At 39.8% G+C, this 25243-nt stretch overlaps 1 protein-coding gene across 2 annotated transcripts; it reads left to right on the plus strand.

Annotated features, from left to right (window-relative positions):
- Positions 1–1229: 1229 nt before the first annotated feature.
- Positions 1230–24111, plus strand: DCUN1D4 (defective in cullin neddylation 1 domain containing 4). 2 transcript variants are annotated; one of them, XM_063135791.1, is made up of 11 exons: positions 1230–1341; positions 10775–10845; positions 12646–12685; positions 15677–15791; positions 16786–16877; positions 17750–17820; positions 19492–19583; positions 20012–20120; positions 22213–22317; positions 23098–23200; positions 23306–24111. In XM_063135791.1, the coding sequence occupies exons 1-11, from the start codon at positions 1317–1319 to the stop codon at positions 23359–23361; spliced, it is 879 nt and encodes a 292-aa protein (XP_062991861.1). In that variant the 5' UTR covers positions 1230–1316; the 3' UTR covers positions 23362–24111. The 2 variants fall into 2 exon arrangements, with proteins under 2 accessions (XP_062991861.1, XP_062991862.1); XM_063135792.1 differs by lacking the exon at positions 1230–1341 and adding an exon at positions 7836–7978.
- Positions 24112–25243: the final 1132 nt, after the last annotated feature.

Raw genomic sequence — 25243 nt, forward strand, 5'->3', positions numbered from 1 at the left:
AAAGCTAGCACCCCAATAAATATATTTATATTACAAGAATCCCCAGGACTCTATTGTTTCTACTAGAACAGACTATCTTCAGGGTAAAGCAAATGCAGATACTGCAAATATTTTTAGTTGCGTCAAATAGCAACTAGCTTATTTATATAACCTTTAATACCTCAAAGATGCACACAATAACAGTGTTCTAAATACTAGAAGTTACGTGCTTAGGCCTCTCTTTACCTAAAGAGGCTAAAAAATTGGTTGTAATAAGTAACCTTGCTTTGTGTATAGGTCACACAATTGCCTGCTTTTGTTCCTGATTAAAATATCTGTGTACTTTAAAGTTTCACTTAATTTTACACAGAAAGAAGTTGGTCTAATAAGGCATATCACGTTGCCTCTTTAATATGCATCATCTAGTGCCAATCCAGCAACGATCGTTGATGTCAAACTGTACTTCTGACGCAGTGTTCAATTTCTTCCAGTTTTATGGCAAAGCAGTGTCGGGTGTAAACGCTAGGAGTGCCACCTACTGGTAATGTAGAGCTCATACTTAACTTTCAGTTATGATGTTGGATTTTGTTAATGCCCCTTCCTCCACCACTTATCCATGCATCTTTTACAAGGGCTCTTAATTTTTTTAGAGGTAAACTATGTCTGAAAATGCACATTCAGCTTCTCAGAAAAGATCTCAGAGTTTACTCTATTTCCCACAAATGAGTCTGTTTAATGAATGTTTAAAAGACTCCTGTCTTCTATAAAGTACAGGATCGAATACCGTATCAACATTCTATTGCAATTCTGCTTCTAAAATGCTCACGTCGGTATTCTCAGCAATGACAGCAAGAAACTATTTAGTCCCCCCCCCTTCAACTCTTCATACCATCAATGGTTTGCGTTCCACTCCTAACCAATCAATTCAAGGGGTGGGCGTGGTGTCCGACCCGCCCTGTCCAATCAGACCGAGGGGCCACACAACGCTAGTGTTCGTCCTTCGCACGCGCTTGGTGTGGTGATTGGCGGACGCAGTAGCCCAATAGATGTTGCGGAGCAGGTGGCTCGCTTCCAAACCGATTGACCAATGGGGAGGCTTGAAACCCCGGGATGGGCGAGTCAGGCGCGGCAGGCCGTGCTGGGAGGAGTGGCAGCCGAAGCGTCCCGTCGGAGCGGCGGCGAGAGGTCGGAGCGAGGAGGCGCTCTCCAATGGCGGCTCTGGGTGGGCGGGGCCAGAGGGCGGGCTTTTGCGTTGGAGAGCGCAGAACGGAACAGTGAGGGAGCCGGTCGGACCGCCCGCGCGGGGCAGTGTGTGCGCGCGCTACCGCTGCACAAAAATGCACTCGGATGCTGCCGCTGTCAGTAAGTAGGGGCGCAGGTCTCGCGCGTAGGAGGGGGCGCCTGGCGACCCCTGAACGGCAGTTGGGAAGGGGGAGGGGGGACGCTCTCCTGTGGGGAGGGAGAGGGCGGGTGGGGGACGTGTCAGAGGGTGAGGGGCTGGAGAGACTGAGGCGACGGGAGGCTGGGAGGAGAAAGGAGGCTAGCGGAGAAAGAGGGTGGCCCTCGGAGGGGAATGCGGGGGGTGGGAATGGCATGTGACGCAGTTCGCCCGGCTTCGCTCAGGGATTCTTCCGGATAGAAATTAATCTGGCTGCCCGGTGGGAAGATGAGGTGGGTTTTCCACACACCCACCAACACACCCATGCTAGTCATCTCCCCCCCCCCCCCGAATTAGAGGAGAAGTGGGAGGAGGGAAGGCATCCTTTATCTTCATGGATCTGGGGCCCGCTGTGAAAGGGAGAAAGGAACACCCCTCTCTCCCTTTCTCTCCCTCTCCCATGGCATTGTGGGAGTTTGAGTTCCCCCCTCCTGTCTCCTGCGCGGCGCGATGTGTGCTGCGCACTACAGCTCCCAAAGTGCAGTGCGCTGCCAACTGTCTGTCTTTCCCCACACACCCCCTCCTGTCTCCGCCACCATTCGCCCCTGTGTTTGGGCTGGTGGGGTGCAGCTTGAGAGCGGACCCAGGCACGTAACCCTTTTCTCCTGGGCAAAGCGCAGGTATAGCGATCCTTGCAGTGAGCCGTACTTGGGGAATCGGGGCCTGCTGCAGCTTTGCGGAGAGGTGTACCTGCTTTTCTTTTTTAAGAAGGGAAGGTAGCCGTAAAGGAGGTCGAAGCTTGTATTCATGTGATTTTTGCTCTTTAATTTGTTCATGTCTTGCTGCTTGTCTAGTGTTTTACCTGCACTGGGCAAACTTTCCTATTGCCTGATTAGCATTGTCTGCTTTATGGAGAAATCATCAAGAGATTAAAAAAGGAAAAAAAGTAAAGGAATTTTTGGTTGTGTTCCCAAACACACTGTCTGAAGTCAGTAACTTACTTCCAAATAAACTTATTTTGGAATGGATCTGAACAGTTTATCTTGCCACTAATTAGTGTTTCCAGGAGACAAGTACTGTATTTTGCCTATTTATTAGCAACAATCTACTGCTTATGTAGATTTCTGTCTTGAATCTTTCCTTATTTTTCAGATTTTTAAAACTAAAAATGTACATTTCTTTCAGCCTTGTAAAGAAGCCTACAAAAGTTACTAGCATGTTGAAAGGCTACAAGTCTGTGTTTCTCTGCTAGACGTGAAGGGAAAAAGCCAGAGTGAAAAAGCAGACCATTTGTCTCTTAGCATGTAAGACTTAGAAGGCTAACTTTAACAAGTGCCTTCTAACAAACACAATATCAGAGGAGGGGTGGAGTGATCCACCCTTCCACCACCACTTAACTACATGGAATTTCTGGTTGCCTGTGCCTACAAAGTGAGTTTTAAAATAGAAGGCTGCATTATCTGCATCACACTTGCCTTTTCAAGACCCAAGGTGGTATAATCCTAACCATGTTTGCTTGGATGTATATCTCATTGAATGGCAGTATAAAACGATCAGAATTACATTTCCTAGGTCTGTTCTGGCTACTGAACACTAGCCCCATAAAAAGGCTTTACAATTCTTCCAAAAGTGTCTTGGGCTTAAAGCACAAAGTGTTAAGTGTTTTTAGAATACCCACATGCTTTTTAAAACAGTACAGCATTTAAGCCAAAATACTCTCTCTAACATAGAAGTTAATTTCCTAGTACCAGAAGTGAAAAAAGCCACCACAAGATTAAAAAAGAAAAGAAAAGCAGCATCTGAAATGACACATTTAGCAGTACAAGCAAAACATTTTTAGACTGAATATTGTTCATGAGTAAGCAAACTGTAATTAGGATCCTTTCCTTAGGTTCTTCAGTATCATTTTAGTAACTCATGCTGCAATCATATACATACTTACAGAGAGTAATTCCCACTAACTCAATGGCACTAGCTCTTAAGTAAATTTATATAAGATTGCACTATTTCAAATGTGTAACCTTGCAGTATGATCCTATAAATGTCTAGTCAGAAGCATATCTCATTGCGTTCAGTGTGGCTTACTCCTATGTAAATCCTATGCACAAACCTCATTAGATTCAGTGGGATTTGCTTCTGTGTAGACATGTGTATGATTGCATTGCTAGAAACCAACGAACTGTAGTCAGCCCTGCAAGGGGATTTTGGGTAAATATGAATCTCTTTAAATAGTTACTAAGCTGTGTTTTCAAACTTATTACTCACCATTTCCTTCAAAAATATTAACTAAAATATCCTGGTTATTTTTGCAAGAAGCTTCTCAACCATTCTTCAGATTCTTATTTGTTTTTTGACCATGAAGGCTAGGCCCACTAGTAAGAGAAGTCTTCCTGTTATTTCCTCACAAATAAGATTCTCACCACCTTTTTTGTTTTTAATAAGATATTGAAATTGGTCATTGTGGCCAGTTTATCTTTATTAGCATTGTGTCTAAGGCAGGAGAGGATGAAGAATGTGTAAAGTTTTTGATTTCCAGCATAGACAGCTGCTTCTGAAGCTCACGTGAATCCAGCATTCCTCATTTTTGTATGAATATATCGAGATGAATCCATACAATCCTCTTTCTGCTTTATGTATTAGATAAAGTAGTCCCATGTCCTAAACACCTTGCTCCACAATCAACTGGTTTGGCTGGGATCCAAAGAACAGTGCGGGAGGGAGATTTCTGCACATCCGGTAGGGCTTCTGAGGTCCTTTTTCTCATTCAGCCTCCATGAAACACATTGGGAACTATAACTTGAAAAGGTGCTACTAAGTGCATGGAAAAGTCTTCACACAGCTAAGGAAATCTTTAGAATTGAATTGCAAGGCTAGGATCTAATCATGTTTACTTGGAATATAGATCCTCTAAAACGGGTGGGCAACTTGTGGCCCTCCAGATGTTATAGATGGCAACTCCCACCAGCCATAGCCAGCATAGCCGATAGTGAGGGCTGGTGGGAGTTGTAGGCCAAAACATCAGGAAGGCCACAAGTTCCTCACCCCTGCTTTAAAAAAAACCAATGGAGCTTGCTTCTTGTTCTTAAGATTGCCCTTGAAGGCTTCAGCTTCAGGCTGCAGTTCTACAAACCCTTACTAGGGAGTAAGTCCTGTTGAATTTAGAGGGATTTGGGCTGTAATCCTATGCACATTTTTTCTGAGAATAAACCCTATTGATGTGTCTTACTTCTGAATAGACATGTACAGGATTGCACTGTTCCAAGTAAACGTGTATAAGATCATGTTGTCAAGCATACTTGTTGGGAAATAAGTCTCATTGAACTTGAAAGAACTTGATTTTTAGTAAACATGTTTTGCATTTGGCCGTTGGTCTTTAAAGTAACGCTGTAGTACAAATTGAGAATTCTATGTATTTGGAAGGTTAATACTCAGTTTGTTGTGTTATATTTAAACAGACGTTTTCTTTGAAGAAAGTTAAATATGAAGCTTTGTTTTCTGTAGTGTTGTGTTCTGAGGCAATATACTGTGGGTTGTATACAAAAGTTCCATGAGCAGAGGGCTACTCATGCACTGGGTTTTCCCTGCTTCCTTTTCCAAACAAAACTTCTTGTAACTCTCAAGACAGGCCTGGGATGTGGGGGAGGGGGCTGCAACGGGAGGGAGAAATTGCTGAAAAATGGGCAGAAGCGTTTGTGCAAGATTTTCCCCCTCCCACTGCAGTTTCCCACAGCACTTCCTGAGATTTTCCCAAGTGGCTTTTGGGAGGACACAGGGCTCTGCATTGGGGAGGAAAGAGGTGGGCCAGCCCTAACATCCAAATGCCTTTTGCTTATATAACTTGCATAGAACTTTGTGGGTTTTACTGTAAATATTGTCGTATGTCATGTTTTAGAAATAGACTTTTTAAATGATCCCAAAATAAAAAGGGCTGTTCTCTAATCTGGATTAGCGTTAAAGAACAACAAAGTTGCTATAGCTCTAGGAAACAATACTTTCTCTTCTACATGTGTGAAGATTGACAAGCAATCCAATCATATGCATGTTTATTCAGAGGTAAGTTTACTAAGTTAATGAAATTTGCTTGCAATTAACCATAAGGATTGCAGCCTTATTTTCACATTATCCCTAATTATATACAAAGCTTTAGTGCAGATTTGTGTTGATTATCATTTCACCTTAATACTAGCATTATGCGTGCTCCAGCTTTGGACACCTATTCAGTACTTGTAAATTCATTGGTCTCTGACTTTGCATTCTTTGAACCAGGCAGGATATCTGTGTATGCTTATAAGAATAGAATCATCATGTAGTTTAGCTGCATGATACAACATGAATGAGAAGATAATATTTTTCCTAAAGTGTTCATTAAATTTGTCCACTTTTCTAATACTCACTGGCATTTCCCAACATGAGCAAATTTGAAGACTTGTTAATTGTTCACACCAAGAGGCAGAATCCATTATCAGTCAACAGAATATTCTCAACTTCTAAACAAAACAAAAGGCTTTGTTCTAGAAACCAGGCAAACTTCTTGTATCAAATATCTGTACTTGATAAGAGAATAAAAAGTAGTCAACACATACTATTAGCCTACAAGTACCTATGTAAGTCATTGTGGTACATCAGCAACCCCAAAAGAGAGAGCACCAGTTCAGCCAATTTAGAGAAATGTCAATGTCATTTCAATCTATGATGGATTAATAAAGTACACCCATTAGCTTATTTTTGAAATAGTCTACGATGCCATGCATCATGAACCATCTAATAGGCTACTGTGCATAATTTGACTCATCCTCTCGTGCCCTGTCCAGCTGCAGTCCTCCTGCAGGAAGTCTAGTGTTGTTTCTTGAATTCACAGTGGTACAGCAGCTTCCTCTCCCCATTGACATTACTAGCCTGCTTTCTCCATTCACTGAACAGCGTCTCCAGGGGGTTGATCTACCCTGTACCTGACGAAAAGAGCATCATCCCAAAAGGGGGATGGTGGCTCTACAATATTGGAAGTTTGAAGGACTGGGCTGACACTTCACTCAGTCCCCCTCCCCATGGGGAGGCACCCCTCATGCTACTAATAATAACGGTGTGTTATTGTAGATGAGGAAAGCAGGCTAGTACTGACAATGGGGAGAGGAAGCTACTGCGATACTACAACAGATTGCACCAGCATGACTGCGTTATTGTGAATGGAGAAAACAACTTAATACTTACAATGGAGAGAGGAAGATGCTGAATGACTGTGAATGGGAGAAACTTCTGGCTTCTCCGTTTCTTTCTGATGTACTTCTGAAGGACTGTATTACTTTAAAAGCTTACTCCAAAGCGAGGGAGAGAGATGTGAAATCATCACATCCCTGTAGATTCCTGGAGCTGGAAGAGTGTAACGTGATGGGTCAATGATGAGGGTGTCAGTGATGTGGGTTTTCTGGGAAAAAAATGAATTAGAAAAGTTTCCCTAGGCTAATTTGCATAGGGTGATTTGCATCAGAAAAATTTCAATTTGTATATTTTACTTTTACTTAGTAAACACCAACACAAAGCAAAATGCCCCATGTTAATTCTTTTGTCTCAGTACACCACAAGTGTTTGACCTGAAATATTTAAGGGGGAAAATCAAGGTACATTTAAGGTGCAATTGTATGCATGTTTAGACAGAATAAGGTCCTACAAAAAGGAGAACTGTTTTGTATATAAAAATGCATAGGATTGTTCCCTTAATGTGACTTAAATGTTACCTCAACGGCTAGTAGTCCTGATATCTGTGTGCTTCCTTCCTGTATGAGAGGCAGTATGCCATGTACACCAGTTGCTGGGGAACAAGGGTGGGAGGGTGCTGTTGCTTTTGTGTCCTGCTTGTGGGTTCCTCGTCGACAGCTGGTTGGCCACTGTTTGAACAGAATGATGGACTAGATGGACTCTTGATAGGCTTACAACCACTCAAGTATTTCAACAGAATTCATCTATCTTCCACTGGGTTTGTTGGGCTTCCTTCAGTTTCACTTACACAGTTTAGTTAGTTCTATTTCACACTGAGACATATATGTATTTCGATTACATACTTGTGTTCTCTCTAATACTTGATAGGATAATCACCTGAAAAACATGAGTTACAACACATTGAAACTGCCAAGTGGGCCTAATATTGTATTTGCAATTGGCGTCCATCAAAGCAGAGGCTAGATACATGCCACCCTTCCCTCTGACTATGCTGTTTCTTTGAATCAAAGAATTACTCAGTAGTAATGGATATAACTTAACAATCCCTTTTACTCACCATGAATCATATTGGGCTCCAGATGTTCATAGTGAAAGACACCATGGCTTTAGTAGATCAGTTCAGGTCAGAACTTTCTATTTTGTGACATCAGCAGTAATTTGACCATTCTAATTCACTTCTCTCTAGTCTATGTACTTACAGGGGGTATTGCATTCATATGGGCATATAGCAAAGGGGTGTTTTTTATTTTTTTATCCTAGATCGTTTTTGCAGAGCTAAGAATAACTTTGTATTACTGAGGATGGAAAACATATTCACACTATGTTCTACGTTTTGTATGTTTTGAGAGCTGAAGAGAGCCAAGCGAAATATCCCCTTTCAGGATAATGTGATGGCTTCTATGGGGGGTAAGTGACCTTAAGGCTAGGTAAAAATAAAAATACTGATCTGACCAAAAGCTAATCTTAAAATAAATTTGATGTACAATCCTATGAACATCTTTGCCAGCAAATGATTTAATTTGGAAGGCAGCGTGTTTGCTGGTAGGCAAACCAGGATTTTGTGCTGGTGCAGAATAATGCTTCAGTGCTGCTGTGCCAGGAAAAAATATCACTGCCAGACATATTATATAGTACTGTAAAACTTTTATGGTGGTACCTTTAGATACACAATTCTAGAAACATTTGTCACCATGGAGCCAATTACGTTGCCACAATTCTGTATTTGTCATGAGCTGTTACAGTGGTAATTATTTATTTATTACATTTATAATCCCACCTTTCTTCCATCATGGAACTCAAAAGTGGCTACATGTGGTTCCCCCTCCAACCTCTGCTCAGACACAGACCTGCTTAGCTTCAACAAGGCGGCTGACTCATGTGCCTTCAGACTATGCCCTGGGATCTATTACAGTTGATGTGCATTGTAGTTCTGCTTGTCTTGTACAGGTTAGATCTAGGTATCACAGTTATCCTGGCCCAAGTATCCTTGCCTCTTAGTTATTAGCAAGGCCCAGGCCTGTGATGTTTGTGCTCTGTGCAAGTTTAGTGTTGCTAGTTTCTTAACCATGGCTTGAACCAGTTTCAAATGGGATAGAGCCAATTACTGCAGGAATTTGTAAGTGCGGCTTTGTGACAATTTGCAGAGAGGTAGCTGTGTTTTTCTGTTGCGGCAAAAATAGCTAAGAGACTTGTGACAGCTTTAATAATAAATTTATTTTGAAACAAATATTCTTGGACACCGATTACTCAATCAGATGCATGGCGTGTTAACCTGAAATTGGCAGATTTGTAGACACTTGCTGGGGTGGGGAAATGAAAATTGTGTTACCCTCCAACAACAAAGTTTACATTTCTCCCCCCCCCCCCCCCCCGCTCCTGTGGGTAGCCTCTTTCAGCCCAAGGTCCAAATTCAATTTTGGAGAAGCAGTAGGAAGTGCATTCCAGTGGTGGGTTGGCAAAGAGGGTGCAGCCAAAAATACAGTGGTAGATTATGCTACTAAATTGTTTTACATTTTGTACATTAAATATTTTTACTATGTTGTATTGTAATGTATAATGTTCTGGTTTGTGATTTTTGTGAATGGCTGTGAACTGCCTAGAGAGCTTTGGCTCTTGAGTGGTATAGAAATGAAATGAAATAAATAAATAAATAATAAATAACAACACAAGAACAACAAATGCAGTTGTGAGCCTGTTCAGTTAGATTAGGACATCGGTGCGCCTGGATCTCTTAAGTACTCCAGAATTCTTTTTCCAAGGTCCCTACAAATATCCCACTAGGCCAGGGGTGGGAAATGTCTTTCAGCCCAAGAATTTAATTTAATTTTGGAGAAGCTCTTGGGGGTGGCATTATACTGGTGGGTGGAATTGATGGCAAATGGGTGGAGCCAAAAATACAAAGAATACTAGCATACTATAATTTAAAATGCATAAACCCTGTTCAGATGACACATTAGGCCACAGTGGTTAAACCTTTTGAGCTATAACATTATGGCTTGGTGTTCTGTGTGAACCATGACTTAGCATGTTGTGTGAGCTATTCCTATCTGATGGCTACATAATCACGGTTTAAATATGCTCACTAACCATTTGCTGCAAAAGGGTCAGAGACCTAACCATGGCTTAACGTGTGATCTGAACAGGCCGATACTGTCACTAAGCTGTAGAAGAGGCATTTCAGCCTTTTAGAATGGGGGGAAACCCACACAAAAGCTGGAAAACCACCAAACAATTTGTGGTTGGAATAGTGGGACAGGATCCACAGAGGGCTGGATTTGGCCTCCAGGCATCAAGTTCCCCATCCCTCATATAGAACTCCCAATTTGAGGTTAACATTTCATGCATCTGATGAATTGGGCAGTGTCCACAAAAGCTTATGCCTTAATAAATGTGTTAGTCTTTAAGGTGCCACAAATTAAGGAAATGTCCCTTTAGAGAATACTTGGAAGATCAATTCGCACTTAACATGGCCGTGGGATATGCCTCTGGTTGGCTTTGTGATGGATATTTTTTATAGACTTTGTTATAAAGTGTATGATTTTTAATGTGTACAAAATTTTCACCTTTCCTCTCCTTTGGTTCACAGGCTTTTAAAACATTGGTGTCAGTACATCAAAGTAGTCCTATTGAAATTCAAAGTACATATTAATAAAAAGTCAGGGCCATATCCATTGTCAGATTTTATGTCTTCTAGTAGGACTGCACTTAAAATGCATGTGTGTGAGATAGCTGTCTATCTCTGTCTATTATCACATACTTTAGAAATCCTTATTTCATTCTTGTGACATAGGTTATTTCTCTGTTTCTTTATCTATAAAGCAAGGTGAGAGATGATGAGATTTCATTTCAGGCTTAATTCATCAATCTGTTTGTTGAAGTGCATTGTTGGTGAGTAATGTATGCTGTATTGTGTTTGAGATGTAGTATTCTTAATGGAAGTATTCACATTGCAGTTAGAGGTTTGAGATCCAATTGGCATTCAGGAATGTTGGTGATTGCAGGCATTTTAAAAAGCTAGACATAATTGCTGTCTCTTGTGACAGAAGAAAGGCAATCCACAATTAAGGGTATAGTTTATTAAATGTTCCAGTATAAATCTTTTGCCTAATCTGTGCAGTAATCTTGAAAGGTGTTCAGTAAGCACTGTAATAGGGTGACATAACCAAGATAAGAAAAAACTTTGTTTTATTTTTCCCTCTCTAGATTTTCAGCTGAACTCTCATCTATCAACACTGGCAAATATTCACAAGATTTACCACACTCTTAATAGACTGGTAATCATTTGCAATTTTTGAATCTGCTAGTTATATAGTCTTAAATGTATATTTTAGGAATCTTCTTCTATTACTATGAAAAGAGAAATGGAAGACGGATGTAAATTCAAGTATGTGTAATATCTTTTTTGGTTCCGTTCTGTTCCCCCTTTGCTTTCGTACTCATCTTCACATGAACATTGACGCTGCTTTTACATGCACAACTCACATATGTTGTTTATATATTCCCACTCGCACACCCCATCCACATTGCAGTGCCAGTGCCTGTCCTGTTGTACCCAGTCCTACAAACAGCGCACAGCCCCACATACTCCCATATGTATGCCAGTAATTGTAAACCCTCAGCTCTTGGGATAGTCAAGAACATTCTGTAAAGGGATGCTTTGTCTCCCCAGAGTAATTGTGTGGTAGAGGTATAGGATACATCTTAAGGATTTTCAAGCCAAATAATACTCGCAGCTTCTCCTTTGTATACTTACTCATTTCTCCTCACACACTCATTTCCCCTCACACACTAATGCTATTTCCTCAAAGTGCAGTAGATACTTTAGTGCCTATCCCTCCAGCTAAGTCATCCTAAGCAACTCTTGCCACAACTGCTAGGACTTCCTAAAAGTCCCTTCAGTGCCTGTTCAGAAGTACTATCCTTTTCTAAGTTGGATAATCTCGTGGTTTCTCTTGCCCATCACTTTGTTGTTTGCTCCCCCTTTTCCTGTCATTGGCGGCTCTGAAGGCTATAATCCCCGAGCACTTTACAGCCTCACTGGTACTCTGGCAACCAGTCTCTCATGTTAGAATCTGCTTTAGTTGCTCTTTCCTACAGGGCTGCTTCAGCTATTCCCAAAGTTGAATCCTTCTGGCCATGCTCACTAGTTCTGAAGCCAAGTGCTGACTGAATATTGGCAAGTTTGTGATTTTGGAAATTCTTCCTTAGCATTGGCATATCCTCTTTCAAATCTGTACTTCAGCAGACTTCTAGGCCTATGTGTCATATCAACTTCTTAACTATCTTCCTTCAGGGCAGTTCTTAATTCAATTATGTTGTCATTTACTAGCAAGTTGTAAGTAACACGTCTATGGCTGGTTGGCTGCCTTTGGGTCCGGTGCAGGGAGGGAATCTAAGCTGCAGCTTCTTACTAAGTTTGCATGCATGGATGAGTTTTTTTAAATTCTGTGTTCTGGGAAATTGCTCTGAAATCTGTATCTTCATTGTGTCCATACATTTTGATAGTTACAAGCATTAAAGGGAAATGAAATAATAAGGTTTCCTGAATGCTTCTGATTTTGTAAAACACATCTTCTTAAGATCTAATGTACTTTGCATATGATAAAGAGTTCTATGGTAAATGTCTTCCTGCAAATCTCTTAACAAACTACCTTGCAACCTTCTGCTGAAAGGGAAAATACAACTCCTAAGGGGGAAAAAACAACCTAACATGTGAAGTCCTGCAAGATCATTCATTTGGAAATGGTTTGTTTTTCTAAAATGTTGTCTTAGGTGTATTGTCTTTATTTGAAAAGTTTACAGCAGGCCTATCATGAGAAGCCCTATAGAAACCCGGAGAGCTTCAGCTGTTGGGTGGCATAGAAATGTAATCAATAAATGTTATATTGTTATTGATTTATAGTTGCATGAGTCTGCATGGCTCTTTACAGAGGCCAGTCACTAAAATATGACACAGCAGAAATAGGGAGAGCGGAGGAAAGTGGTAAAATGAAAAGGGATAGCTGGTGATAATTGAAAACTACATGGCAGTAGCTGAACTCCCAGTTAACTGCATTGATTTAAATGTTTTACAGAATTTGACAGAAGACGCCAGTCAAGACGATCGTCAAACAGGTAGAGCTCATTTTTAAAAATGCTGGGTGTAGGGGAAACATGTTGGGTTGCCACTCTTTAGAGATTAATACCAACAAACAAAAGAGATGAACTTTTCTAGGAATTATCATAAAATTGGGGGCCAGTCAATTAGCTTTTAAAGTTCAGTGTTAGGAAAGAGAATTGCCACATATATTTCAATCCCATTATATCAGTTGCTCTTTGTGTTTACTATTGTTGTAGCAGAGCACTAGAAGCCCTATAACATGTCTTATTTCAAAGGGTCCATTCCTCAACTAGTTTTTCAAAAATGTAACCTTAACATGTGTAAATTCATATAGAGTCCTTGATCCACAATTCCTACAATGTTAACAGTCATTTCAGTGGCCACCTTGATGACTCTATTGTGCACATATTACACAGTAGAATTTATTGTATGTTTCTGTGATACTGCTTTTATTAATTCTATAGTTATACTACCACTTTTCGAAAGAAACAGCTGCCAGTGATCTGATTTGTACATCATGGTGGCAATTCTCGGGTTGTTTAACCCAGGAATTGCAGGGACAAATGGAGGAGATGAACCACGTGCTTGTTGTTTCTACTTTTAATTAACATTCCAGGAATGCCCTGTTCCTATGTTTTTTCATGATGTGTGAACTTGGAAACTCTGGGTTATTTATGGGTTAAACAACACAGAATTAACTCAATAATTGCCCATGGAGTTTTCCTAGGTTGTTAATTAAAAGCAGAACTAGCAAACTTGCACACTCCACTCAACCCTGTAATTCCTGGGTTAGCCAAGGAATTGCCACTGTGGTGTGCGAACTGGCCCACTGAGTTTTGAAACATGAAATAGTCTTAGAATAGCACCATTATAATGGAAACTCCCAATGCTATGCATTTGATAACATCACTGCAGGCATTGGGTTGTGTGAATGAGTATTATAGGCATATGAATCTGTATTACAGTAATTCAGACCATTGGTTTATTTAACCCAGTAGTTACTGGCAGTGGCTCTCCCAGACATCAAGACAAAGCATGCCCTCTATTTGTGAGCTGCGGCCCTTCACTTGCACTTGGGCTGCTTATTATAGATTACATTTTAAAGGATCAAAAACCTTCAGATGAAAAGGTGAGTTAAGGCTTACACAGTTACACTCATACACCAAAAAGCATAGGAGTTGTCAGTTACGGCTGTCATCCTAACTTGCATCCTGTGCAAGCTGAAAGGTGTTCTGCAGTCTTGTATATTGGGCTCACTTAAAAATATGGCCTGTGCACCCATGCTTTTCCATTCACAGTTCTCTTTCATTTGTGTGTGTGTGTATAAATGCTGAAGCTAAAGATACTACATTGTCAATGCCATCTGGTTGTGTATTCACCTCTGCTTTCCCTATAGAATTTTATTTGAGTTGGAGAAGTTGGTACATATTAACTGTAATCATACTGATTATATATAAGGGAACATAATTGGTAGATCCAGCATGTAGAGAGGGAGGTGAAGGCTGGGGTCAGCTGGACATTTGGGCAAGTGTCTGTGTCTTCATGAGGTGACATAGGAGTTCACATGAAGGCAAATTCTAAATTTGAGTTACCTTGCATAGGATTAGATTTTTGAAGAGGCTGTTAAAAAATTGATTAATTCTTTAGAATTTGCAATAAGGAGTAGAGCATGCCTGATGATCTGATAATTCCCAAATAGTTACTTTGCTAGTTCTACTTAAATAAAAATCAGTCAATCAATATTGGATCTATTTCAGTCTGGCTTCAGACCTGAATTTGGCACAAATACTGAGAGAGGGCAGAAGGAGTACAATCTTGTTAATTCTCTTTGCCTCTGACTCTCAGTAAAATATTACAAGTTTCAGAAGGTAGGAACTAGGGGCAGGGTGTGGGGGCCATGGCAGTTATGCTATGGTATTCTGCAGTGCTCCCATTCCCCCAGCCCCACCACCATACTTTTCAACCTCTGCATGAAACAATTGAGTGAAGTCATCCAGGGATTTAGAGTAAACTGTCATTGTTATGTGGATGACACCCAGCACTATTTTGGCTCTTTATCGGAGTGAGGTGGAAGTACTGCAGTGGTGTCTGGGATCAGTAATGGACTGGATGAGGGCTAATAAATTAAATCCATACAAAATAGAGATGGTTGCAACTGGGAAGGTGAGGTTCAACCTGTTCTTGCTGGGGTTGCACTTTCCCTTAAGGATCAGTTTCACAGTTTCAGATCTGGGCCTTATTCTGGATGCCCAAGTGGCATCAGTGGCAACTCCTTGTAGGCCGATGTATTCCAGGCATAGATAACCATGCCTTAATAACCTAGTCACTGGATTACTGCAATGCTTTTTTTTGTTGGGGTTCCTTTGAAGACTCCTCAGAAACTTCAGTTGGTTTCAAAATATAGAGTATATCAGCTGTGCAGGTTATATGGAGCATACCTTGCTGGTTTTAAAAGATCTTCATTGACTGCAGTTCAAAGTGCTGGTGTTAACCTGGTACCAAACTCTGAACATCATAGCTTATCTCTGGGACTGCCGACTCCTGTATGAAACTGCCTGTTTTCCGATACCCTCTTGGGAGACCTTTCTTTGGGGACCACCTCATGAAGAATTTAAGTGGGTGGTGACTGGAAATTGAGCTTTTTTAGTAGAGACACTCTGCCTTTGGAACTGCCTTAAGTCGGTACAACTGGCACTTACCTGTATCAGTTTCAGGTACAAAGTAACAATGGTTTCAACAGAAAATTATCTGTTGCTGTTTTTAGAATTGAGAATTTTTTGTGTTGGACACTTCTCTGCTGATGTTTTAGTGTAGTTTTCTGACCTTTAATGCCCCTCTGCTATTTTGTTATGGTTTATTGTTTGATATTTTAAAGTTTGTGTTTTTAGTTTGTCAGCTGCCTCAACTTCTTTTGAGATATGGAGTAGGACTATATGAAATTATTGCTGGTTGTTAAGATTTTACATCTTTTTAATCCTTGTTCTTTCCTCCAAATTATTCCGCAGGAAGTCTCAGGTCTTGCAGTTCATCAGACTGCTTTAGCAAAGTGATGCCTCCAAGAAAAAAGAGGCGACCTGCAGCTGGTGATGACCTCTCGGCTAAAAAAAGTAGACATGATGGGTACGTAATTTTACTTTGTGCATCTGTTTTTCAGTCAGGAGTCATGGCTTTTGAATGGACATCATGTCAGGACATGTGGACTCAAATTTCAACTCTTCCACTGGCTTACTAAGGAGGTAGCAGGTTTTATTTCCTTATGTCTTAGCTCTGGCAGTCTATATTTTTATGCTTTGAGGATTATGTAATAACTAAGTATGAATACAGTATTTCCACTCATAAATTGTTTAGGATGAAATATTTCTAGAATTGGACATAAGATCTTTGATTATAATCCCACCCACCCACCGAATAAAGTGGCCTATGAGATATGATTGTGGCCTTGGAATGTACACCAGAATCAGATTTGTTCCCCCTCTAAGACCTTGTCTCTGGAAAAAGTCCAGTCATTAAAATTATATAGGCCAGGATAAAAATATAGGCCTGGCTCAGACACAGCAGCAAACCGCTTGTCTTTATGTGGCTGACTTGTGGTGTACTTTGGCTCACTCAATTCCCCCTTTCCTCCAGGCGCAGGGGGAAGGACATTTAAAGCTTTTCATCACAATTTGGAACAAACTGCAGTTTCTTGTTCTATCCAGCTATAGGAAACTGTGGTTTGTACATACTGTAGTTGGTTAACAAACTAGGATATCAAACTACGATCCTTTGTGTTTTTCCTTATATATTCCACAACTGGAGACTTGAAATCTGAAAATTCAGAGAAGTGATCACTTCTGCTTATGGCCTTTTCTCCTGCTTCAAGAGTGTCAACTGTTATGATCTTAGTTTCCAATATAGAAATGCTATGTGTTAAATAGGAATGTTATATGTTATAGCTGTAAATTGTCATCTGGCTTGTGCTAGTACTCGTTTAATTGTGTCAAATCTCTGAAAATCAATGGCTTAACTAAAACAAGAGGTTATTTTCAAATGCTTGTCAATACATTATCAGTATTTATGTATCTTTTATAGAAATGAAAACTTAAATTCTTGATCTCTTTCTCTTCATAACTAGCATGTACAGAAAATATGATTCTGCTAGAATAAAGACAGAAGATGACATGTTCTCAAGCAAGAGGTGCTTAGAATGGTTCTATGAATATGCAGGTAAGCAATGCTTACTATTTCTTGCTTAACCCGATAATCTTGACATTTCAAGAGTGTGTGTGTATGTATGTATTATATTTGAATTTGAATAAAAAGATCTTTTGTAACAAATGATCAGATCATTCTTCCCCCCCCCTTCAATTTAAAGAATAGAATTCATATATTTAGCCTTCCAAAAAAGTAAAGATGCTAGTGAGCACCTATTTTGAATTTTGGTTTTAAGTTGCAGATAGTTTTACAAATATGCTTACTAGGTGCATTTATGAAAATCCTACTTTACCAAATGATGCAAAAGTCTGCAGTTCTAAGTTGTGTTTGAGTTGTTGGATGTCTAACTTTTGAGTTGCAGACTCTCTTATTTAATGGAGCCGTGAATAGAAATCTTAAAAGATGAAAAAGCAGGGCGTGATTAATGATTGAAACACTGTTCACTGAAAGGAGACAGGCTTTCAGAATTCTCTTTTGGGGAGCAATTGAAATCTCTTTGCATTTCTGCATCTTTTTAAAGTTATACGTGGATGTGCATCTTTAATGCAGAGGAGCCTTCCCAACCATGTGCCTTCTAGATGTTTTGTACTACAGCTTCCAGCTTTCCAGACCTTTGGGATGTCTGGGACTGATGGGAGTTGAAGCCCAGAACATTTGGAGGGCACCAGTTTGGTGAAGACTGAAATAAAGTATTGTAGAGGGTGGGGTAGGGGGGAAGCCTTAATGTCTGAAGCCTGCTATCCACCTTCCCATGCATAGAGCAGGGTCTGAACAGCCGCATAGTTGTGGGACTGCAATGTCTGAACAATCCTGTATTTTGGATGATTGATAAAACCTAATTGTAATTCTTCAAGTAAAAATAACACAGTCTCATTTGCTTGTAGGAACAGATGATATTGTGGGTCCTGAAGGAATGGAGAAATTCTGTGAGGACATTGGGGTTGAACCAGAAAATGTAAGTTCAGGTTCATTTATAGCTGACAGAGAGAGAGAGCTTGTTCACTTTTAAATAATGAAAAATGGGGAAGTACAGTCTTGTAACTTAAAAAAAATCATTTGTGTTATATTCTGCTCTGTCCTGAAGCCTCTGAGCAATTTACGAATTGAAACTATCATTCTGTATTGAAGAGAAAAGTCTTTTGTTGAAAAGGTATTACAAACAAGGGTGTGCTGGTGCATATTTAGGAAGTGTTTGCCTTTTTGTGTGTGAATCTCTAAAAGGTTGAGACCAATAGCAACCATAATAGCAGTTTAACAAATGGAGTGAATTTTACACCTTAAAGATAAAGCAACTGGCAGCCCAGGAACACAATCCTATCCTCATGGGCTTCCCATTTGGCCAGTGCGAAAAGAAGAAAACCCCCGTAGGGGAATAAAAAATAAGCCGAAGGCAAGGGCGGAACCAAGGAATCTTCTACAATAATATTATTAGTAAAAGGTTTATTAAAGTGCCAGGTGCCTACGTGTTTCGAACGCGGTTGCGTTCTTCCTCAGGGCTTTTTTCACTAACGTTATAAAGCCCTGAGGAAGAACGCAACCGCGTTTGAAACGCGTAGGCACCTGGCACTTTAATAAACCTTTTACTGATATTATTGTAGAAGATTCCTTGGTTCCGCCCTTGCCTTTGGCTTATTTTGTACTTCCCATTTGGCCTCCAGTATAGCTCCCAGTCCCAAGGCCTCTCCTTACTATGCACCTCAGACTATGTCCCGCAGGAGAAATATAAAGTCAGTAGTGCCCTGGGCACTAATGCACCCCTGGAGACTTTCATTGGAATCCACCAAGGTACCCTACTTCTCCCACTTTTTATTTTTAATGAACACATTTTCTTACCGGCAGCTGGGATTGCTGTGAAATAGGTTTCTATTGGTGCTGAATACTAGATACAAAGGAGTTGTTCAGTATGTTGGGGCTCAGACCCCACCTCTGCCTCGTACTGTTTTTTGAGCAAGTTGCTTATCCTTTGCTATGTCTCCGTGGCAGTGATTTTGAGGTGGTGTCCAGGACAGTTCCTTTAAATTGCCAAATGTGCCCATGGCCCCAAAAAGTTGGCCACCTTTCTTCCAGTGTCAACAGCAAAAAAGGCCTTGACTGGAACCACTTTATTGTACCTCAGCTGCTTCCTCCTACTTGTCTTTGACTTGACGTGCAGGTGGGAGGGAGCAGCATAAGGAAGAGACTTGTCAAAGCATTCTGGGCACAGCCTCTGTTGCTCTCAGTGTTCATAGTGGAGAGGAGGAGAGTTGAAGAGACTTGTGCCTCTGCTGGCAGAGCCAATATTGTTGGCTTGTCGGTCCTTGCTCAATTAAAAATAAGGCAAATGTACAACATTTAGCTGCTGACTAGGGTTAAAGGCTGCTTTGAGGAGAGTGAGGCAGGTTCAGACACAGTTCTTCCTTTGCAGGTTTGCTCACCTTGAAACAAGTTAGATTCTTATATCACTTTCATTCTTGTTTTGAGAGTTGGCTGGGAGTTGGGTAGGAAAGACCCAAATAAGAGCATTCAGCATGGTACAGTTAAAAAAGGCACTTGTTGTTTAGTCCAAAGTTGCTAGGTTTGGTGTTTAAGCATTCAAGAAAACTAGCTTCTTCTGTAATGCAATTTTGTTTGTTTTGTTTTAAACTAGGTAGTTATGCTTGTGTTAGCTTGGAAGCTGGATGCTCAGAACATGGGTTACTTTACATTGCAAGAATGGTTAAAAGGAATGACATCTCTGCAGTAAGTATTAACTTTAATCATCACCTGTGAATAGGTGCAGCATAATCTTACAAACCTTAAATTGGGTATGCAAGAAATCGAACTTTCGGTGCCTTCTGATTCAGTAATCTTCAGAATACTGGATCAGTAGCTATCGGAATATATAGATAATTTCAAATGTATATAGCTTCTTTTCCTAAATGTCTATGAACAATGTGAAAGAACCGTATTAGGTCTCAATCTGCATATTATGCTAAGAGTATAACATTAAATGGCAGACATAATAGCAATTATATATTTCGTCTGTAACTCCTTGAATGTTTTGGAAAGGCAATTTATAAATTCTAAAAAACAAATGGGTTAAGGTAGGATCAGAAAATTGTATCATGATTATAATAGTCCAGCTAATTCTCTGAAACATAAATTGATTTTTTTTAAATTTTTTTCAGATGTGATACAACAGAAAAACTAAGAAATTCCTTGGATTACTTGAGATCTTTATTAAATGAACCTACAAATTTTAAACTTATTTACAGATATGCATTTGATTTTGCACGTGTGAGTAGTTCAAATTCTGATCACTCTGTTTTCATGACTTCTCATACAATTGCTTTCATGGGGAAAAGTTTCTGCAGTGGTGTTACTAGAATCATTATGGGTGCAATCGTGGCTGGGGCATGCTAGGAGTCATAGTACTTTATTCTGTCTAAACGTGCGTAAGATTGCACACTCAGTCAAGTGTTCTTTAGTGTGCGACATTCCATTTGTGTTCTTATAATTTTAATCCAGTCGTATATATTTATTAATCTAGCGAGTCACTTAAATTAATCATTTGCAAGTTAGTGTTTTATTGCACTTACATTAATTTTATGGCTTCCCAGCTTGACTCTTACACTACTTCCTTTCTTTAGTTCTGAAAACTGTAGTTTTAGATAGTGGTAGACTGTCCCATCATAAACTCCCACAGAGGGGCATTGCTGGGTATCCAAAAGAGCCAGGGTCAGGGGCCTGAGAGAAATTATTCCAGATAATTTGCATATACTAATTTGTATCTATTTTTGCAAATTTAGAACTAGAAGAATTTAAATTTTACATTCGCAAGCTAGCTTCCCATCCAAATCACTCCAAATGCTTCAACTTGAATCTCCAAACAGTTCCCCAGATTACCCCAAAACAGCTACTGTTCAAATCAATTTAATTCCTTCAGTTACTCCCATATGGTCTCATACTATCCTGTTAAAATAAAATAGGACAACTTTATGGTATTTTTTCTATTTGATTGTTATATGTATATACAGTACCATTTTGAAAACCTTTCCCCCTGCAAAATCAGGAGAAATCAAGAGGGGACTTTTTGCTTTGTGAGCTAGTGTGGCGTAGTGGTTAGATTGTTGGACTGGGAGACTTGGCTTCAAGTCACCATTTGGCCATGAAGCTCACTGGGTGACTTTGGCCCAATCACTGACTCCCAGCCTAACCTACCTCACTGGGTTGTGGTGAGGTTAAAAGGGAGAAGAAGATTCTTAGCCAACCCTAATTTAGGTGTGGGAACAAGCACTGCCTTCCTCAGCTTCTCCTTTCTTTTCCTCCTCCCTCCAATATCCCAACCCAATCAGCAGTGGTCCCTTCTCTCTTCCTTTACCACCTCCCCAGAAGCAGCAAGATGAGGCCTTGGGCCCCCCTCTCCTTTTCTTCCCCCTCTCTGACTCAAGCTACCACTGGGCACCATGAGGTTGTTCTCAGCTTTCCCTCCTCTCTCTTCCACCCCCTCTTCCAGTAGCAGCAGGATGAGGCCTTGCCTCTCTCTCTGGTTCTTCCTAAGATAGGCCAAGAGTCACCCCTGTAGTCCTCTTATCGATTTCCTCTCACCACTACTTTAGTCAACTTATTTCACAGTGAGAGAATGAGAACTGTGGGCTCACAACTTTTCACGTAGAGAGTGAATGCAGGGGAAGGACATTGCCGACCACTGACACCTCTTGAGGACATTTGGAATAGAACAATTTTCTCTGCAGGAACTAAGGCACATGCTGGTGGAATTGTTAGAAGGGTCTTGGGCCTTCTCCTTCAGTGCTTTCACGCACCAAATTAATGCTGAGCTCAGGATGAGCAATTGCACTGAGCAGCTGATGAAACTCCAAGCTTTGTTGGAGAAGAACAGGAATGAACTGCCTGGTACCTCTCTGTAGCTGACAGTGCAACAAAATAATACGAAATTGTGAATCTATTTAGGATGCAATCCTGTGCATGTTTAGACAGAAAAAGTCCTACAACTCCCAACAGTCCTCCAGCCAGATATGCCAGGAATTGTAGGACTTCTTTTGGTCCACACATGCATTGGTTTGTGCCCTTAATTAGCTATCCAAGTTAGGAAGCTGGTATTCAGACTAGAGATGGAACAGATACATATATCTGACATTTGTCAAAAGAGTAAAAGTTAAATCTCCAATAGCTCTAGTTAGGAGGTCTGGCTTCACTTTGTGTATTTTAAAATGATAAAAATAAAAAAGAGAGATAGCACTAGATGAAGATAATCAAATATAGTTCTCACATCAGTTATACATTGGGAAGAATATATAACTAATGTTTGACTTGGATACTATTTCAAGTGAGAAGTATTGAAGGTAACTTTATTTTTTCTCTTTGACAGGAAAAGGACCAGCGAAGCCTAGATATAAATACTGCCAAGTGTATGTTAGGACTTCTCTTAGGAAAAACATGGCCCCTTTTTCCAGTATTTCACCAGTTCCTAGAGGTACAAGTAGAAAGCTCTTTTTATATTTTAAACCTTTAAAAAAAACCTACGATACGAAACATTAAAATTGAGGATTAGCAGTGAGTTGAAAATGTTCCCTTACTTGAATATTTGCAGTAATTACTTGTAAATAATGTACATTAATGAGAGAGATACCAGGTAACAGCTGGTTGGCTTCCATGTCTCTAGTATCCTTTATAATTTTTGAAACAGCGGATGCTATCAACTGAGTTTGAGTGACATTAGACATGCAACCTCGTTAGCCTCAGTATCTGAACTGCTTTGGGCACTTAATATTTAATAGAGCTTTTGGAGGTGATGACTTACTGTCCCCTGTGAATGTTTAGCCATGAAAACGGTTTACCTAAATGTACAAGTTTTTAGCTTATCCAAGTAAAAGTCCACTAGCATACTGTTCTATTTTAGCTCTCTTTAGCAATACGTGTTAGCTGATTCCTTCTGTGATTCATTTTTGCAGGTGTGATAATGAAGTAAATATGTCTATTGCGTGTGTGTGGTTTTTGAAAGCAGCAGTGTATACTCATAAGTCATATATCCTTGACTGCCTTCTTTTATAATACTAGATTTTTTAAGGAAGGTAACTCCTGACATTTTTTCCTCAAATATTATAGCTATAGCACTTAGATTTTGGTATATTATGTTGATAGTTTCAGTTCTAAAATTGGCTTCCATATTGGCCTGAAATACCCATTTCTCAAAAGGTGTATCTTAAAATTGGAGAATTCTGTTTTCAGTAACTATCACTCTTGTTTTAAGCAGCAATCTAAGTACAAGGTTATCAACAAGGACCAGTGGTGCAATGTTCTGGAATTCAGCAGAACCATTAATCTTGACCTCAGCAATTATGATGAAGATGGAGCATGTATGTATTTGCACGAAAAACAAACTTCATTTAATTCCAGATGCTGTTCCTCAAAGTCTTTTTTTTTAATGTATACAAAGTTTCTTATTTGTGGCTTTCTTTCAGGGCCAGTGTTGCTGGATGAATTTGTGGAGTGGTATAAAGAGAAACAAATGACATAGGAATTTTAACTATGCACAGCCGCTCAAGAGTCTTTGTTACTACAGTTATGTCTACCATTAGCCATAAACTGCTATTTGTATAAAAGCGCATGCTGCTTTTCCTGCACTGTATCCCATTTTGGGGGACCTTTTGGTGTTTTGCTGTTTAACAGGCCAGCTCTGCTTGCTGTGTAGCATTGTTCTCTTCGAAGGCTGCTTTGCATTTTGTATCTACACTACAGATGGTGAACTTACCAGCATCCTCACTGTGATTAATGTGTATATTGCTGTCTAAACTTTGTATATGTGTATAAAAGAAAAGCTTCACCTAGGAATTATTTCAGCAGAAATGTATTGTAAAAATAATTTTGTGGCATATTTCTAGTTGCATTCAATAACCATGTAACTTAATTTTTAATTTTCACTCGGTCTCAGACGTAGCATTTCAGGAAAAGTGATTGTTGGGACGATTACCATGTGGAACTATTGCCAGTTAGCAACATTGTTTAAGATGCCAGTTTTTGAGAGGATATCTTACATTATGATTTCTTCACGTGCAGATGCCCAACTTCAGTTTTGTTTAGTAAGCGCGTCTTTTTAAAATTGAAAACCTCTTCAAATTGTTATAGTGTAAATAGAGATGTACATGTCACAATGACTTCCATTTGGTGATAATGCCTACTTCCTAATACTCAAGACTACTGTAGTTTTCAAATAGGTACCAGGTGATTAAATTAAAAATCTGATTAAAAAGGGTTTTAGACTTGTAAATTGGCATATTCCTTTATTTCATTTTTGCTGCTGTTCCCAAAGTGTTTTGAATGTCTTGATGGCAAAGGCAAAATGAAGCCTCTTGTAGAATTATACATAGGTTTGTGGATGGGTTTCATGGTCTGGAATCTTTTGTTAAATCTTACCTTGAAATTTTTCAATGTGGGAATCTAAACAACAGGTACTGGCTTCTTTTAAATTGGATTTCTGGGCAGGATGCCTGTTGCAGGCAATGGGCACACTAATCACCAGCATTGTTACTCATTTGGGACCACTTTGCTTATCTGTTTGCACAGGAAAGTTCAAGCCATTGCTTGCTTGAGGAATCTAGGTGAATGGGATAAGACATGTGTCTTGTCATGTTATCAACTTTATCATGTTATCACTTTGCCTCAACTTTACAAAGTTCAATTCTTATTTTGACAAATGTTTGTTAAGGCAACAGCAAACCTTGTGGAAATACCTCCAAAAATCCAGTAGTGTATGTTTAATGATCAGTATATTAACTGTGGAGTTTGCAATAAAACATTAGCAGGCATTTTATTTTTGCAGAAAGCTAAAAATAGGTTAACAGTTTCAGTTCTGAACTCTCACAGTTTAGCATAAACATCAAATCAATACAGATACCTTTTTATTTTTTCATATTACTAACAAAACATGTATAGGCACTAGCCTCTTTTAGGACTAGGTACTTTTAAATAATGGACTGGGATAGAAAGAGGCAAATGCTCAGTGTGCTTCTACACTGAAGTGGGGAGGAGGGTGCTGAACGTTTCCCCTTTCCAGTGGTAGCTCATCAAATCATGGAATATTTCCCCTCTGACCTTCAGTTGGAGTGTTTGGGGTGGGTGAGTAGGCAAGCCAGTGTAGTGAGGCTGAAAAGACCAAGTATACACAGCTCTCCGTATCTCAGCTGTTGTAGTAGAATTCAGACTTTAGAAAGCTATTTTCTAAAAGATCAGTCACCAAAAAGTAGTCTTTGTGTGTTATGAATATGAATAGACTCATGTTAAAAAATATTACCCATCTGTTTAGCTTGTTACTGGAAGCAAATACAAAGGCTAATAGATCTTGCCGTTTAGATTATACAAACATGCAACTTTATCTACCGGTATGTGACATTTCCATAAGG

This window comes from Elgaria multicarinata, chromosome 10 (assembly GCF_023053635.1).
Source record: "Elgaria multicarinata webbii isolate HBS135686 ecotype San Diego chromosome 10, rElgMul1.1.pri, whole genome shotgun sequence".
Lineage (NCBI taxonomy): Eukaryota > Metazoa > Chordata > Lepidosauria > Squamata > Anguidae > Elgaria > Elgaria multicarinata.